Source organism: Pleurodeles waltl, chromosome 6 (assembly GCF_031143425.1).
Source record: "Pleurodeles waltl isolate 20211129_DDA chromosome 6, aPleWal1.hap1.20221129, whole genome shotgun sequence".
NCBI classification, from domain to species: Eukaryota; Metazoa; Chordata; class Amphibia; order Caudata; family Salamandridae; genus Pleurodeles; species Pleurodeles waltl.
Window position 1 is genome coordinate 786,632,836 of NC_090445.1, and position 17,409 is coordinate 786,650,244.

At 43.4% G+C, this 17,409-nt stretch overlaps 1 protein-coding gene across 1 annotated transcript in view; it reads right to left on the bottom strand.

Annotated features, from left to right (window-relative positions):
- MXI1 (MAX interactor 1, dimerization protein) overlaps nt 1–15,643 on the bottom strand; it is a 125,630-nt gene extending 109,987 nt beyond the window's left edge. The window contains exon 1 of the mRNA XM_069239412.1: nt 15,257–15,643. Coding sequence (XP_069095513.1) covers nt 15,257–15,485 — 229 coding nt within the window. The 5' untranslated portion in view covers nt 15,486–15,643. The remainder of the gene's footprint in view (nt 1–15,256) is intronic.
- Nucleotides 15,644–17,409: the final 1,766 nt, after the last annotated feature.

The following is a 17,409-nucleotide window of genomic DNA, read 5'->3' on the forward strand; positions in this document are numbered from 1 at the left end:
TTCATGCTCTTTTAAATGTGAAGTCCTCCAGCAGACCATTGCCAGTTGGGTTTGGAGACGCAAAGGGGCATTACGGGCACTACAGTCTGACCGTTCGTATCCAATTGAGCATGGTTTTACACAATTCTTTTAACAAATCTTTTTCGAGATTGCTGAAGGACGCTGAGTTTGCAGCACTTGGCTGAGGGGCACTAAGACATTGCGGCTTCACCCACAAAATTGGCTGATAAAGGCTCTGAGACTACACTGGTTTAATTATAAATGTATACATTTAGTATAAAATATTGTGTATAATTTGAGCTTTCGTACATTAAAATCTCATTTTGTTAAGTATTATACCATTGGCACCAGGAAGCCTCTTTCGTTGTCAGTGCCTAAGGTGTTTCAGATTCTCTATCATGGCTGACGCTTTCTCCACACCATGCTCATTCCCCAGACCCCTTAAGCTATTTACGCCTTTCTTCCTACACTTGCACCATTATATACCCTGCTGCTGTCGCCGTAAGTACATCAGTTGTACACAGCTCTCAATTCAGCCTGTCTCTATCACTGGGATCAAACCTACCATGGAAAGTGTGGCTCACTTATTATTCTTCACAATTTTATAGGACTACACCATCTCTCCCAGGGATCTGCCTTTTAACCCGCACAAACATCCTTATCTCAACACAAGAGTGGAGACTGACTTCGTAGAGCACTTGTTCTGAAATCTATACGGATTTTCATGATATAATATGGATCACTGGGATAAACATATAGGGGTTTCCATTATGTTCATTGTTACATGTCTATTTCCACGTATGTCCATGCTTTGTCATGCTTAGTCTATTTCCACGGATTCTCGTGAGATGTGAAGTGTGGTGTTTTGGAACCTTTTATACAAATGTTATCCAAGCAATTATGTGGTATGTCATTCATCCATAGCATTTCCAGTTCCAATTGCTGCAGAAAAATCAGAACACAATTACCGAAAAAAGGTGCCCGAAGAGTGTCTGCTCATTGCTTGTTGGTCATTCTGTAATCGCCCAATTGGTGTGGCACTATGTTCACATGCATTGTTTTCTGTGAAACACGATGTTTGTTTTTGCTTTCTTCTCAGATTACTTGGCAGTGCTGGTAAAAGCCTACACTACTACTCCCAGAAGTGTGACCAGGTAGGCTATAACAATAGAGACGTTCTTGATCCAGGCTTACATCAGCCAGCGTCTGTGGGACACGCCTTACTTTTTACCACCATAGTACTTGTGGATCTCTCCAGGGTGACAGTGACTCACCAGCAAGTGAAACCCAGCCTGGCACAAAAGCAGACGTTCTAAATATTGGAGGAACGCCACATGTAAGTAGTAAACCACAGATTTGCACATTCCCTTCTAAAATGGACGTAACGCAAATCTTTAAAAAAAAAAAAAAAAACACTGAAAAAACGGTATCAGTCCAGGAACCAGTCAAAATACATACAGATCGCACAATTTACCTTTACCTCCAGACTTCAAGGCAGCAGGGCAATTGCCATACCTTTCAGGAAGATTACTAAAATAGAATGGATAGCCCACTTAGTTGGGCGTAAGTCTCCTCATTTCTGCTAAGTGACTTGCGCCTTAAATCACGTTATCATTACTATCCAAGTGCTTATCTCCACACATGATTGGGTGTGTGTTAGAAAAAAACCTCACACTCTAATTTTTGGATTGCAAGACTGCCGTTTACACTCTTATTAAGTGGGAAATCTTTTGTGCGAAAAACTTTAGCGAGTTAAGTGTGGGTGCTTTCTGCCATCTCCTAGTAGGACAATGGAACATCAGGATTTTCTGCCTTGCTGTTTGGGTGATTTCTTGACTATGGTCTGATATCTATGGATCACTTTTGGAAGCCGACTAGAATCAGGTAGGTCAGGCCACCACTGAATCACTCATTTCAAAGGATCCAAAATTTGAGGCTGAAACTCTGCAGTTTTGGTTCACTAAACTAGCTTTGTATGGGAACACCAACGTCAGTGCTTCAGAATGTACTCATAAAGTGGTCTTTTTGTTAGACTTTTTTTTTATAAATCTTTTTATTGACATTTTAATAAAAAAAAGTACAATACGTAACTGTGCACTGTCAATCTCTTCAATATCACTGTATCAGCACCTGACATCCCTATCTTCTCCCCAGTCCCTTCACAGTTGACATTAATTGTTGAAACAGCACTACCAGGTAGTGTCCTCTCGAGACTGATGGTGGCGAGGTCGCTACAGATTTGCCCCTATAGCCATCCCAGTGTCTCCAGATTTTCACCTGTTTCTGGGTGCATCCACGGTCTTCATATACCACCCTGTTGGCCAGCATGCACCAGTCTATATTGCGTTTCCAGGCCCCAAGCTGCGGCAACTACTCTACTCCCCACACACTAGCAACGGCTACCGCCAATCCCATGGTTATCCAAGAGCGCTCCATATGGTTTAGAGCTGTTTCACCCCAGATAGTCTGTAGGCACCATTTTGCGGAGGCAGTTACAGAACCACTGTTCACCTCGCCCATACATGTGACCAGTGCTGCCCAAAATCTCTCTCTGGGCATTCCCATATAGTGTGAGAAAATGTACCAATTTGGCCACACCCTCGCAGATCTCCCAGATTTTTTTTGCACAAAGTACTCATTTTTAATCCTTCGAATTATGCATTTGCACTCATATTTAATTCAACAACAGCTTCAATGGTGGCATATCATGATCTATTTGAAAGTTATTTTCACTAAGTCATTTAATCGTAGCTTCTTCCAACTCACCTACTCATTCACACTAATTGCACTAGGAATGAGCTAACAAGTATTATAGCAAATTGTGGCGAGGACCATTTTTTTCTCAGTCATTTACATTTCCTCTCAGTTCAACTATTTGCACTTTTTTTTTTTTCCGGGTCCATGTTGAGTTTCTTTATAAATCTCTCGATGGTACAGGTGAGGTCATAGTTATGTTTAGAAGAATTCTGTCTTGCTTAGTCCCAAATAAATGTGCCCTTCCGACAGAAATCTTTAATGAGCAACATCTGGCTCCCGCACCAGCTCATACCTGCATGCCACCTGCCACGGAAGGTTTAACCGGTAGGCAAATCTCACGTTGAGGCAAAACATATTTACATAATTCTAAAACGATCCCGGTGAAAAGTGTTAAAACGTCACCACTGACATTTGAATATGCACGACACATTTGTCTTCCTGTAGTCTTTTATGGTGAAGGCGAAGTCTTCACACATCTGGCAAATCACTCGATACGTGGAGGGCCTAACTACTGCACAATGCTGCACAAAACAATTTGACTAGTGGGTAGAATTTGTTCTGATCCTATTTAGTTATGCGAGTTTGTTCATGGAGAGGGAGCAGATTCTCACTCTGCTATGCCACCATATGGCATACACTTACTAACTTTTGCTGCTTCCAGTCCGACTACCTCCTTTTTAGGTCTCTCCTATAAGAGAGCGCAAGCTGTCGAGTTGAAAAAGACATGTGTGGGCTCACGAAGAACTTCCAGTGGGCCTTTAGCTTACCCATTGCTGACCATTGGTGGCTTTATTGTCGCTCTAATTTACTTGCTTCTTATTTGATGGCTTTCTTTGTCAATCTTATGTTTGACTATCCCCTGGACCATATCCTCTTTACCATTCTTTTGCTTTGCTGACTAGTATTCTTCCACTGCTCAATTTAAGGGAACTACATTTTTCTTTTTGTTTGAGCATTCCAATAGACTGCTTTTGTGTTTATTGGCTCCTTTCATCATGCCCTTTTCCCCCTGTTGAATTCCATTCCCCCATTGCTGTCTTCTGCTGTTACCAAATCCATCTACCCCTGCATTTGTCCATCTGTGTGCTTCTCCGCCCACCCACCTCCCTCAAACGCTGCGTCTCCCTCCTCTCCAGCTTCATTTTTTTACTTAACCTTCCCCTGCCTGCTTATCCAACCAGTTACTGTTGCCCCCCTTCATATAAATATATATGTATATTTATAGAGGACTAGTCAGCAAATTGCTGCGAGCCCTCCACAAATGTGATTTTGCACAATGTTTTTTTTCCTCTGTGGACAATCTAAAAGAAAAGGGTACCCCCCCCAACAGCAGCTGCACCTTTGTGCCCTTTTTCCTGGTGCTGAAGATAGCATCAGCATAAAGCACTGTGCTTTTACCTGTGCCTGTGTGTGGAGAGCACTGTGCTCTTCAGCTACGCCAAAACTCTTTGGCAAAGGCAGTAGCTCCTAATGGTGAGACCTATTTCCACTGTTGTAGAGAAGTTTTTACCATGGGATTATCCCTGCTGCAGCTCGTAGCCAACAGGCACTCCTGAATAGTTGGGCCTTAGTGACATGCTACATATTTAGCATATTTTGCTTATCTACGGTAACACTTCAAAAGAAGACACCTTGTTACTAGAAGGAGTATCCGCAACAGTTGCCTTCGAAGATGATCTAGTCCTTTACCTCTTTGTCTTGAGACATCAATTTATCGACCTGAGTGCATGCTATCTCTGCAACCTCTTAGCGCTACCTGGTGTCTCAGTGGCAATGGTGAAGGGTTATTTCTCGAGAGTTTGCTTTATAGGTGGCTGAGTTTTCTACCTTTCCTCCAACCTGGGTCTTCCTATTCCCCTGGCAGTGTTTTATGACTGATAGCCTTGTAGATGTCTCCTTGCTCCTCTGGTCTGTGTCTTCCTAAGGTGACTGTGTATGCTTGTTCTCCTTTATCTGCTGATGTCTTCGTGGATGTTTCCGCATGGGGGCAAGGCTTGCAGTTTTCTACTGACTTGTGTGAGTAGGTAGTCACAGCATGCACACCCATACCATGACATCTTTCTGGAAGTCATGTGGTCCCTTCATCTTGTTACACAGCCTGTTGCGGCACCCTACGCTAGCGGCTTTCTGGGAATTACCCGTACCCTGTCTCCTTCTTTTGGTGTGGAGAACAGGTGGTGAGTGGAGGTAGTGTTGAGATGGAGGGGGCTAGGAAACCCCCCGATCCTGGTAGCAAGTAATGAGCACGTAGCATTCTGAGGAGGTTCTACGGACGATTCGGTCCAGCATGGATGCCGAGTACTATATCACTTACCTAAAAACTAGGCGAAAAATACAAGTCTTCATTAATTACCCTACTACTCCGCAGCTGTTCTTCTCTGCTCAAAGCACAGCCTCGCGGACAATGTAGAGCTAGCTATTACCCAAGGGCGTGACTCCACTGCACTAAAGAGGCTGTCTCTGACATGTCTGCACCAGATGCTTAAAAGTGACATAATCACATGATGACAGCCGAAAAAAAGAATTTAAACACTACCTTTTGGAGTGGCTACGGGAACCTTAAAACCCACTGGCTGAGACTAAAATAAACAGCAGTTTTGTGAGCAGGATACACATAATATACGTAGCGGAAAAAAGACGTTAAGTATTCTGGGACTACGAACATGCTTATTTACCTCCATTGGTTTAACTGGTGCCTCTGAAATCAGAGTAACAACAATTAAAAATAATAAAAATATGTGGCATTCACATCTGTCACTGCCTTCTTTTCCCTTTTTCAAACGGTGAACTTGAAAGTCAATAGGACACTTGTCATAACTCTAACATGCTTTATAGAACTGCAGAGGCTAACTCATATATTCTTTGTATGCTTCACAATAATGGCAGTCCGGAAATAAAATGTTACTAATATATTTTAATAGGCTTCTAGAAACAGGCTACGTGCCCCGGAGAAGAAATACTGAAAGACAAGGTGTGATGTCATCTTCTGCTTCAGTGCCAAAGTTGTGTTTTGGCAGTGAAATCACCTATGGAACGCTCGATTGGCAATATTTCACGACACAAAATATAATCTCATTTTTCTGAGGCTGTAATTCCATTTTCCATGGATATCCCTTAGCCCCTTCTGTTAACCAGCAACATAAAAAAAAAAAAAAAAAAAAACAGCCACCATCAAAGCCAATAGGTCTGATCTGCGCAACCTGCCTTTGGGCTTCGTCATTGTTTGTTGTTTGCTCTTCTATGGTTTGTAAAAGGTTGTGGAACCTGCCTGGCCCTTGTCAATTTAAAAAAAAGCGCAAAAGCAAAAATATGTTTTAGTCTCAAAGCTTTTTTTTTTTTTTTTTTTTACTCAAATAAAATGAGCTTGGCTAGCACCAGGCCTAAAAATGGCTGCTACAGCCATGGTCCTATAACTCACATCAACAATGTATTGTAGCCTCGGACTGCCATATACAGACCACAGTGGTCACTTCCACCAAGCCAGGATCTAATGGAAACTCGAGGAAGAGGCGACTGTTTTACATTTGCTTTAAAGAAACAGGCTTCATGTTTAGGCAGGAATTATGGGGTAGTTTGACGTCAGTCGCTCCCTCATTAGGCTTTCTAGGATCTCTCTTCCTTGTTTATCTCTCGTAAGATGTACGTGCATTTTTAAAACTATTGTTCCAGCAGTTCTCATATGTTTGCAAGTGGTATTTTACTGACTCAGCTGGTATTTCTCAAGGTCTATACAAGAAATAGGAATACCAGCATTTGTTTCCTTTAGAAAAACACACAAAAAAAAAAAACTAATAAGAAGTACTCAAAGGTAGCCCACAGTTATCTAGCCTTTAGCTCTCCCGGCCATCTTAAAAGTACAGACGTGCCTCCAGAGAAGTATCCCAGCACGTGATAAATTAGTGATTGTGGAAAAGCATCCCAAAACGTTAGTAACTATACATACCCAGATTTTGTTCAGCTGTGTATTGCAAAGTGTGGCTGGTGTAACAAAAAAAGGTTGTGCTGCTTGATCTAGTTATTCTCCAGTAGGTAACTTCCACTATCCTGGTGTAAGAGATACTGAAGTCTTTGACAGAATACAGCACATTAATTTTTCCTGTCAAAAGGAGACACCAGTGCTATGGAAGTATCTGTCTACGACAATAAAAGTCTCTAGTTCATTGCTTCCTAGGCAGGAAGTGCTCCTAGTCATTCTTTCTTGCTGACCGTGCTAATGCCTCCCCCAGCCCCAATTTGAAAGGAGGAATTCACCTGCTGTGGTTCAGTTCCCACCACACAATTCACTCTTTATTCCAACCTGTCTATAATGACCGGGTCAACTCAGTCTCGAAGGTACAGCATTATGGAATAACAGGAAGCCCCTGTCTTCAATATAATGTTAAAAAAACACCAATAAGTCCCAAAATGTATGCAAAAGGTTCTTCTTTATTGCTTCTTCAGATTCCACTCCAGCCAAGCCAACACGTATTTCATCTGGGTTATATCTCCCCTTGACTTCCTCAGGGCTTCTTAAGGCTGCTTAAATAAATCTCCAAGTTTTCCTTTTCTCTTCATGCTCAATTCCATCATGAAGTCCATGTATTATTCACCAATTCCGTTTCTCCTTTCTGATTTGTTTTTACCTTAAATATTATTCCTGTTAATTCGGATGCTTTCTCTCGAGGGTATCCTATAGATTATTTGGCAGAGTCTCTTCGGTGGCCGTGAGTCCACACAAAACGAGCCAAATGGTACAGCACTTTCCAGTGTAAGTTGTAGGATACTTCTGGAGGGAGGAGTTCGCTCATGCCTGGCTCAGTAATGAAATTTACTCTTAAGAGTCCACAGAAAGCTTGACGTGGTCCTCAATGTAGTCTTTTAACTCATTTCTGGAACAAGACTGAGATCCCTAACTATTTCACAGGGAACACTGCACAAGTGTATGTCTTGTTTGTCTTGCTGATAGCTTGGCATAGTATACATTTATGCGAGGATCATGAGCATCGTCCATTCAATAACTTTCTCGCTTGGCTCTTTGAAAAGATGCTCGCAATACTGTACTTTAAAGGTTGCATCAGGTGTTTGTTGCCCTGCAGAAGTATCTGAAGAAAACTGGATGCCCACACTCACTCAGAATCGGAAAAAAAAGAATGGTGTTTATTGTTTATTTATTGAAAGTATGTACAAAGAGCCTTCATGCAGAGATTTTCTACATATAGATGAGACAACACCTTCTCGCACCACTGTCTCAACATAGTCATGTACAATAGAGAGCAACCCAACTTTAAAAAAACAGCTGTGTTCCCATAAACTGGTCAGATCACATACAAGACATACATTATACTCTATTATGCTCAAGTAGCATACAGCTATCAAACAACTTCAGAACAATGCTGTCTGAAAACATGGGCACCGTTAATCTCCACAGATTATTTGATTCCTTAGTTGGCACACTGATGTCATTGCCTTGATAGAACACAACATGCTCCTGCCTCCAGAAGATCAACAAGTAGACCAAGAACAAATTCTGAAACAATGATCCACTACACCGGTTCTATCAGAGTATCTGCAAGGTGGAAACTGTCTGGTAAATAAAACATTATTCTGCATTCCATTGCCATCAGACACATGGGTGCCATGCCTACAGAAAGGAGCAGATGACGGTTGGTTTCAATCAATTAATTGATCTTTCCTACACTTAACTTCTGACCATCCATAATTTTACTGGCAGAATTTGAAAACGCCATGCGAATAAAGTGGTGAGAAGCATATTCAAGGCAGCAGTAGACATAAATGAGGACTTTAGCGACTGCTGTTAACCACCAATCCCTGACAGCTGTTGAGGAAAAAAAGTGGTAGCAGCATGACTGCCAGGGATCACTTTCACTTTAAGAAGGGATCCTGTTTTTTCAGCCTCGCCACAACCACAGGCACTATTGTGAGTGGAAGAATATGTAGACATGCTGCTACATCCCCGTGGGTAAGAGAGCCATGCCTCCTAAAACTTGTTTGTAATCTGTAGCGCACTAAAACTATAACCAAGTGGAAACCTGATTTGCGCATTCCAAACTGTCTTTGAACCTATGCAACGTGCATCCTTATACTGTGCCTGCTTAAGGCTGGTATACAACTCTTTCAGACATCTAGCCCTACATTTTAATATATATTTTTTAAATATACATTCTGCAGCCTCTTTTAAGCAAGCTTGTTACTCTGCAATTCAATTATTTGTAACCGATTTTAGTCGAAGACGTTTAGTCGTACTATAAGTATATACAAAGCCATAAATGTTCCCAGGGAATAGTGTGTTTCTAAAGATGGTGCGCGGCAAGTGCACAAGCTTGTAGAATGTTTTATCTTTACACCATCAAAGCCTACGTCGCTTTAGGCAGGCCTCAAAGCAATGCATGGACATCGGCACACTGTAAATAATCGTTACTCTTTGCTAAACATAGCTATACGTGTTATAGGTCTAGGGGGGGGCTAGAGCTATCATACTGCGTTACTGTGCTGGCAAACACAACTGTGGCGGGCTATTTATTTAAAGGATTAGAAGGGGCTTCACACACAAAGGAGTGCTTCAGACCACTTTCGAGATAACAAGATGAGTAAAACCGTGATTTGATTTGCTAGATAAATAGAATGAATGGTATTACAGCAGAAAAGCGCTTTAAATACACTTGTTTTTTAAATGTCAAGTAAGCATGTACTTGCAAGACTGTTTTGCAGTTAACTGTTTGGGAATTCTGTAAAACATGTCACTACAAAGATTGACTATTGCCCAGAATTTTGAGTTGTGGCCTATATTCAGTAAGTTTGAGTTTTGGGCAGAGCACTATCCAGATCCTATAATATCCATTCGAAGGAACAATATGCTCCGCTGCTGGAATTTTCAGAGGAGATTCATACCATTCCGATGCCCTACGTAAGTGCTTCCAGTGTGTCGAGGGTTTAAGTGAAAAGTTGTTCAGAGGTGACCATTGCATTAAAAGCTCATAGAAGGCCTGTTATAAAGCAAGGCAACGTAAGACAAATCATGAGCAAATGCAAAGAGAAGTGAAAAATGCGTAGATGGGGATATTTGTAGGAACGCATACGGGAAACTATCAGAGGGCAGGAGGATTTTGAATCCATGAGTACCAGTGGAAGAGAAGGCAGCAAAAGCATACGAGCTATTACAGGAAACCGGAAACATCTCGGTAAGCATGGATATGTTTTAGGGTGGCTAGATTTTGAGAACCAAAAACCGGGATATTTTGCAAAAATAGACGGACTACAATTTTACATCAACTGAGGGGCGCAGAATGACAGCTTTTATCAACATTGGCGGCACTAAGAAAACAAATAAAATGTCATTTTTAAAACCAGCATCATACTAGTTAATTAAATTGCTTACTTATAACAGCTGGTGGTTAGTGCAGCTTTAGAACAACTGAAGAAGTGCCTGTGACTATTTTCAGTCGACCCCACCCCCTAAAAACCGGGATATGTCCCACATTTGCGGAAATCCGGGACATGACCCACATTTGCCGAAATCTGCAGGGACAGCTAAGGAAAAACCGGGACTGTCCCGGCAAATCAGTGACTCCTAGTCACCATCGTATGCTCTGAAATGAACTGCAGTTTACCGTCGTTAATTTGAAATTATAATTTATTTAAATACGTGCAACCTCTTGCTTGCTTTGTTAACAACATTTTTTTAAAGAGCTGCATTTTTTTACTCTTGTGATTTATGTTTGGGCTCATCTCATTTTTAGCCTAGTCCTCGGGCTTTTTCCACTTGCTCCTTGCCCAGAAATACACTATCATCCATTGTGGTATGACAAATGCAGACTGAGAAATGGCTTGCTTGCATTTCGAAAACTCGTGAACTGCCCAATGTACACACCACACAGGTTTTTAAAATTGAGCTTATATTTAAACGTCGCACCTGAAAGCAAAAGCTGCGCGTTCGTACTGCAGGCAGAACAATTTTAGGGAAGAGAGCTGCCCACTTTGGAAATACAGGACGAGGTTACAGTCCTGGACTCTGCTCATAATCCTGTGATTGTGGGCAAATCACTTAATCTCCTCGTACATTGAAGAAAACTCTGATCTTGTGTGATAAAATTTGGGGCTCATCTAAAGCGCTCCAATAGTTCGCTTTACACAAAACTGCATAATATCGTTGTGGGTGTAAGACTCCAGAGAGACAGACAGCAGGCCAGGCTTCGTATGCACCGCTTCAGCTTTAAGAAGAAAGCGATGACATCACCCGACTACAACTCCCAGCAGGCCATGCGTTCCCTGCGCCACCAGGCTCAGCAACGGCTGACATCAGTACAAAGTGCGGCCTTTGATAGGCGGAAAGTGTGGAGGTGCTGCAGCTTACAGGGCCAATGGGATGAGCGGGGCTTGTCTCCATGTGGAAGCCATGTGTTTCCTCAGCAGGCAGACGAGGCGGAGGCGAAGATGGGGGCTGGGCTGCAGCAGCTGGCGGGGAGAGAAGAGAGGAGCGCGCACCTGAGCAGCTGCTGGTACCCTGGACCTCAAGGACTGACTGCCGCAAGCTAAGATACCCACGATGGGCCGCAGCAAAGAAGGGCACTGCCACGCGCTTCTTGGAGAGGAATAATGTATCGAGTCATCTAGAGGCCTCTCCTTAACACCACAGCATTACATGTAAACCATTCAGTGTACAAAGCATCGCTAAATACGTGCTAGTAAAACTACGTCAGTAGGCTAGCGATTGTACTGCAGAGGCGTGCGTTTAATATACACCTTGAAGACTGAAATAACGGTTTGCGCGATAAGCCTTTAAGTCGGTAATGTATTTTCTAGGTGGGTTAAGTTCTCATTGCCGAGATCCACGTGACGGACAGGTCGCAAGTTTCAATCCTAGGAAAGGAAACCTGCAAAAATAAATGTCTGGCTGGGAATCTCACCGCATCAAAGTGCCGAAATATAGGCCGGGCAATTTGTATAGGGCAAGCTTTCAGTCAAATTAACAGGAAGTTGTCTGGATAGTGATAAGCCCCCCCCCCCCAGGAAGTTGTCTGGATAGTGATAAGCCCCCCCCCCCCCCCCCCCCCCCCACCCAAATAATGAATGTTTCGCTTTTATTGCTACCTATGGATAAAGTCCGGTTTTGAAATTCCTGGATTTATGAAGTTGATTTTAGGTACAGTAGGATTTAAGACCTATTTTAATGAACTGGCTATTATTTTCACCTGCTTGCCTGTGGCATATCAGTCATTTCAAGTGGTGAATATGTGCAGCTGTTTTTCTGCTTGCCGTGCATAATGCGTAGACGATTTCTCAAGAAACAGGATTTTCATGTTTTTAGTAGCTGAGATATGTTTTACTGTTGTTTATCCTTGAAATTGTCTTTTGTCGTTCTCTGTCTCAAACATATGTGAAATAACATAATAAACAAGCGTCCTTAAGCTGCTTATTATTTTGCTTTGGCTATTTGAAGTAGCTCGAAGCTAGTTCCAAGGATAAGCTGAAGGCTTTACGAAAAACCAGCACAGGCATCTAAATCGTGAGGTGTTCTACACGGAACTGTATTGTGTTTCTGTGAAATCCTATTACAGAAACCAGGATGTGATGAGGAGCAGAGGGATAGAGTTAAAGGGCGATGGAGTCAAAACAAACGTACTTTACATGGTACTGTACATGTGTTTATTACAATGTTTTCAATTCAAGAGCACTTAAGCGGCCTGCTTGTACTGCTGAAGCACAATAAATATTCCGCGCCGTATCTCGACGTGATGGTGTTGCATACGTTTTACAATGGTTAGAAGTGTGGCGTGTAAAGAAAGGCACCCTGCTATTTAAATGTTTAATCTGATTTTTTAGAATGCAGGTGCCGGATCTACAATCCAACCTGTTAGAATGTACGTGTCTGGGCTGTATTGACCTGGCACCCATATCTTGTTGGGATGCATACACATTGTTCGATTACGCTTTGAGTGGTTGATCTGCCATGTAGTGCCCAGGCAACAGCAACCTACATCCAATATGTTTCTTCCGCTCTGTTGCTCCTGGTACTAGAAGCTGGTAGTAAGACAACGCTTTTTTTTTTTTTTTTGTAAACTCCTCGCAGGTATTCATCAGAGTACCCCATGTGCGCGAGAGCTTACTGGTTCATCTTTCCATGCATCCCAGAGGTATATGCATGTCTAATTTAGCTAATAACACGGGTGAACTGGCCATTCTATTACCCTGCCATTTTCCTAGTGGGCTGCAGGCAAAGTAGGGGGGTTGCATTCAGAGCTGGATGGGCCGCCGTGACGCAACCACGGAAACCTTTAACGTTCAACATATTTGTCATTGCTGATTTTGATTTCCACCCCGGGTCTGTAGCCCTCAGGACTACTTAGATGCTTCACGCTTGGTAATACTCTCGGGTAGCGACTCCCCCAGTTAATCATGCTGTGGGCTATCAATATTTAATTTCTTTTTTTTTTCTCTCCTGACATTTGGAGAAGGACCAAATACCAGTGTTGCACTGTGTATAAAATACAGTAATTAACTAGCGTACATTGTAAATATTACGCGCATAGCTCCTTCATCAGGCACGTGCTATTACTCTATACTAGCACGTCTACGAAGCGTGCAATCGCGTGTCATAGGTCACCAAGCAGTAATATCAACGTTATTAAATGCACACCGCTAAAGGCACGTAAGGCATGCCTCCTGGTCATTAGGCGTGCACTACATGTAAGCCTCCTTATAAAGTTAAACATACAATGACATGCCTTGTGTATTTTAAACATCAAACTGACGCCCTGCAACCAACACACGAGCAATACGTGGCGTCCCCTGTTATAAATAAACACGCTTTACAGTGGAAAGCCTGCAGTCTCATGCCCCGCGCTGCACTACCTGCTGTGCTGTGCCACCGGGAGCGTAAAACAATTCACGGGCCTTGCGTTGTCCCTAGATCACCAAGGGTGGGAATGCAGTTCTTGGGGAGTAGCAGGTTGATTGTCCGTACACCGGTTTCCCCTGTAGCCTCCCTCTTCACCCAGTGCACACAATGAGGGCATCAATAAAGGCAGGTCTGTCTGGGCACAAAGACCCCGTGGCTAAAACTGCCATGTGTGCCTCCCGCCCGATCCCCCTTCGCCAACACGCGCACTCCTTCCATGCCTACGTGACCGACATGCAGAAGCAGCACCCCTGGTTAGCGAACAAGGAAGCACCCTTGGGTAACCGGCTCATATCTGAGTCAGAGGGAAACACAATTAAAAAATGTAAAAACAGAACTAGATTTGTTGAGGAAAAACCTCCATCTGCAAACAAAATACCCTCGCTCTGAACAACAACTACCAGGATCTTTTTCTAAAAATACTTCGCTAGATTAGTTAAAAGGCTTTAGCTAGCACGAGACCGGGATCACTGTGCACAGGGAAGGCGGGGGGAAGGGGCGGGAGAGCAGCAGTCCCGTGGAGCCTCCTGTCGTTTCCTCTTGAATCTATTTTACTGTATTCATTTGAACAGCGCCAACGTTAATTGTACCCTCGCTTTCATAAAGCACGAAAGTTGTTTAGTGTACTGCATGGACTACACTTACCTAAAATAAATTAAATGCTTGTTTAAATCAGCTCAACTGTAGGTGGGCGAACGCTTGTTCCCTGGTGAAAAGGAAAATGATAGCTGCCCGCCGGTTTCTCCGAGTTGTTTTTTTTTCCTCCCTCAGCAGCTTGTAAACTATTCCCCATGTACAGTCAGCAGAAAACCACGACAAAACAAGTCAGTGCAGCAGAGACATGCTTGGGTGTTTCTTTTTTTGTGTTGCAGAAAATTAAGTCCCTTGTTGTTGAGGGGGGGGGGGGGGGGTTGGTGGAGGGGGTATGGTGTCACTCCCTTGTCTGTCTGGTGTTTCAGAGATGCTGTAATTCCCAACTGCCTTCCCGGAACCCTGCCCTCCAACACAAACCTTATTTTCGAGCTGCCGTTTTTATTGTTTTTTATGTTTCATCAAAAAATACTCTCCTTGATTACAATACACTACTTATTCTTCCCTTTTGTTTTGCTGCTCCTTCCGCAAACAAATGAAACAGCTCGATGCGTTCTTTCTTTGTGAGCGGTGCGCGCACACACCCGTGCACGCTGTCATGCAAGAAGTATAAATTCGCAGACCTAGTTTCTGAAAAGGTTTGCTCATTGCGGGACACCCTGCCTCAGTGGTTGAGCCTGGTCTGTAGCATGATGGGTGCTTTCTCAACAATCATATTTAGCCTTATCTGCATTTGTTGCCAGAGAGAGAGCTTTGTTCTCTGGTCAGCGGCATTTCTGAAAACGCACTTAAATTCGGCGGAAATCAGTCCGTTATTTTTTTTCAGAAAACGCAAGCATTTCATTATTTCTGCTCACTGGCCACTCGCTACGAGTCTTGCCAGCCCTAAAACCAGAGTACACTGGGGATTTACCCTTTGTTACCCACGCCGGCATGTTGGCATCACCAGCAAATATACTTGTGGGCATTAAATTATGTGTTCCAGCAGCCAGCTAGACTGCAGAGCAAACTTACTTTTGTTCTCCTTCTCCACCCTCTCCAGGTAGCTGGCTGCCTCCAGGATGACCTGCACATTCTGCAGGAAGGTGTTGATGCCCTGCATGGGGTCAGCGTTCGTGGGGTCCGTGTTCAAGAGATCACAGAAAGGGTTCCTGGGCATCTCCTGCGGCTGCTCCGGGGACGTGTCCATGGACTCCTCGTCCTCGCAGTCCAGCTCCTTCTTCGGTCGGCCTCTCTTGCCCATGTTGCTCGTCTGTGCAGTGGCAGGCGGTGGCAGGCTCCCAGGCAGCCCGCAGCAGACTTTCTACCCCGGCCCCGTCTGTGTGTTGTTGTCAGGGAGCTGAATGAAACACAGGACTGTCTGGGCTGTGAAAGGGCGTCCGGGCCGGTCCTAGCGCCGGCCCCTTCCCGTCACTACTCGCTGTTTTCCCCACACAGAATGGGCGCCCAGCTCGGTTGCCGCCCAAGCCCGCGTTTAACCGCCCCTTGTACACGCTGCAAGGCAAAGGTGAGGCGTGGGTGCCACGGGGGGTCACCAGAGCTGAAAATGAGCGCGCTGCACTTGTTGCAGTGAAAGAGGTCTGTTTTATTTGGGCGCCTTTAACGGTTTATTTTTGTAAACAGTTTTTTCGCTGCAACTGCTGAGGACCCACTGTAAAATTACTTGGTTTTATTTTCAGGCTTGCAGACAACGTCTGTCAAATGCCAAAATTCTATGGTCGAAGTGGCCTCTAAGCGCTCTTTGGTGACATTTGAGTGTGACTTGCATGTCACGAGTGCTAGTAAGTCTCGGCAAGGCCAACTAACCAGTTCTTCCTCTTGACATCGGTATCTAGACCACCATTTCGGGGTGTGTGGTAGTAACGGCTACAATTTACAGTGCTTAACGTTATGGTTATTACTAGCATGCACGACATCCGAAGCTGCTTCGTGCTAGGCAGAGTTAAACCAACATAGCACTAAAAGTTATTGTGACAAGGTTGTAAGTAGTTCTAAATACAAACATTTTTAGATCTTTCTTGTACCTACTCCGAGAATCTTGGAAGCGCGAGTAGGGAGGAATAGGGTTCCATTCTTTAGTAGCAGCATAAAAAAAGCTCTTCCACCCCTCCATCAGGGGATTAGTATATTTTAAGAATACTTTTCACCTCAATGGTGTGTGGGGCTGTGTATCTTGAAATTTCCTCTAAGAAAGATGAAGCCTGGCTGAAGTAGGACAGGATGGGCTTTGCGTTATGCAAATCGGCGCAAAGTTAAATACAAGTTGCACTGGAGTGGATGGTCCTTGGTCTGAAATTTAGACTTAACATGAGTTTATCAAAAGTACATCAATGACAAGTAAGTACATTAAGCCGGACAGAGACAACAGAGAGTAACCGATCTGCAAACCATGAAAGTGTATTAGAAGACTAGCAAAGTTACAAACTCAAATCCTTCAAATTAATCATAAATAAATAATTATTTTTATAAAAGTATTGGTCATTATAATCCAAAGCGTGATTAAAAATAGCAAATTTAAACTAAGTGGTTTAAAGCTTGTCATAGACAAATCAAATAGGATTTAGTTGCCCCTGAAGAGAAATTCTCTTATGCTGAGCTGATGATTCAAATAAGATAGGGTGAAGTGTAGCAACAGGTGTCTGCAAGCAAAACCTCTAACGGCAGAACCAAATGAAGGTTCAATTGGGTAAAACAGAAAGATTTGCTCAGGAATTTAACTCTGATGAGAAGGGGTAAGAGCCAGCAGCAAGTCTCAAGAGCATGGAAAGGGGCATTTGTTTTCATGCAAGTGCAAAAGCATATCTGAATCTACCTAGCTCAGTAATGCACAATTAAATTATACAGTTTACAATAATACAAAGTACTCCCCATGGTCCCAGCAAGTGGGGACCAATCAAAATCCAGCATTTCCCATTAATGTGGCTTTGCCCTTCTCCTAGACATTGCACAACCAAAGCTTAGATATGTACAACCTTCAAGAGTTTTATAGCGCAAGAATGATACATCGCTGTCAGCCCGGCCCTTCCGAACCACAGAGGGAGATAACTCATTATTTAGCTTTTGGTGAGACTCGAAAGGGTAAACAATTCTCACAGAAACTAAAACAATTGTAACAATTTACTAAAATCAAGCTAATGCAGCTCTGCTCCTGGAATGAGAGAGAGTGC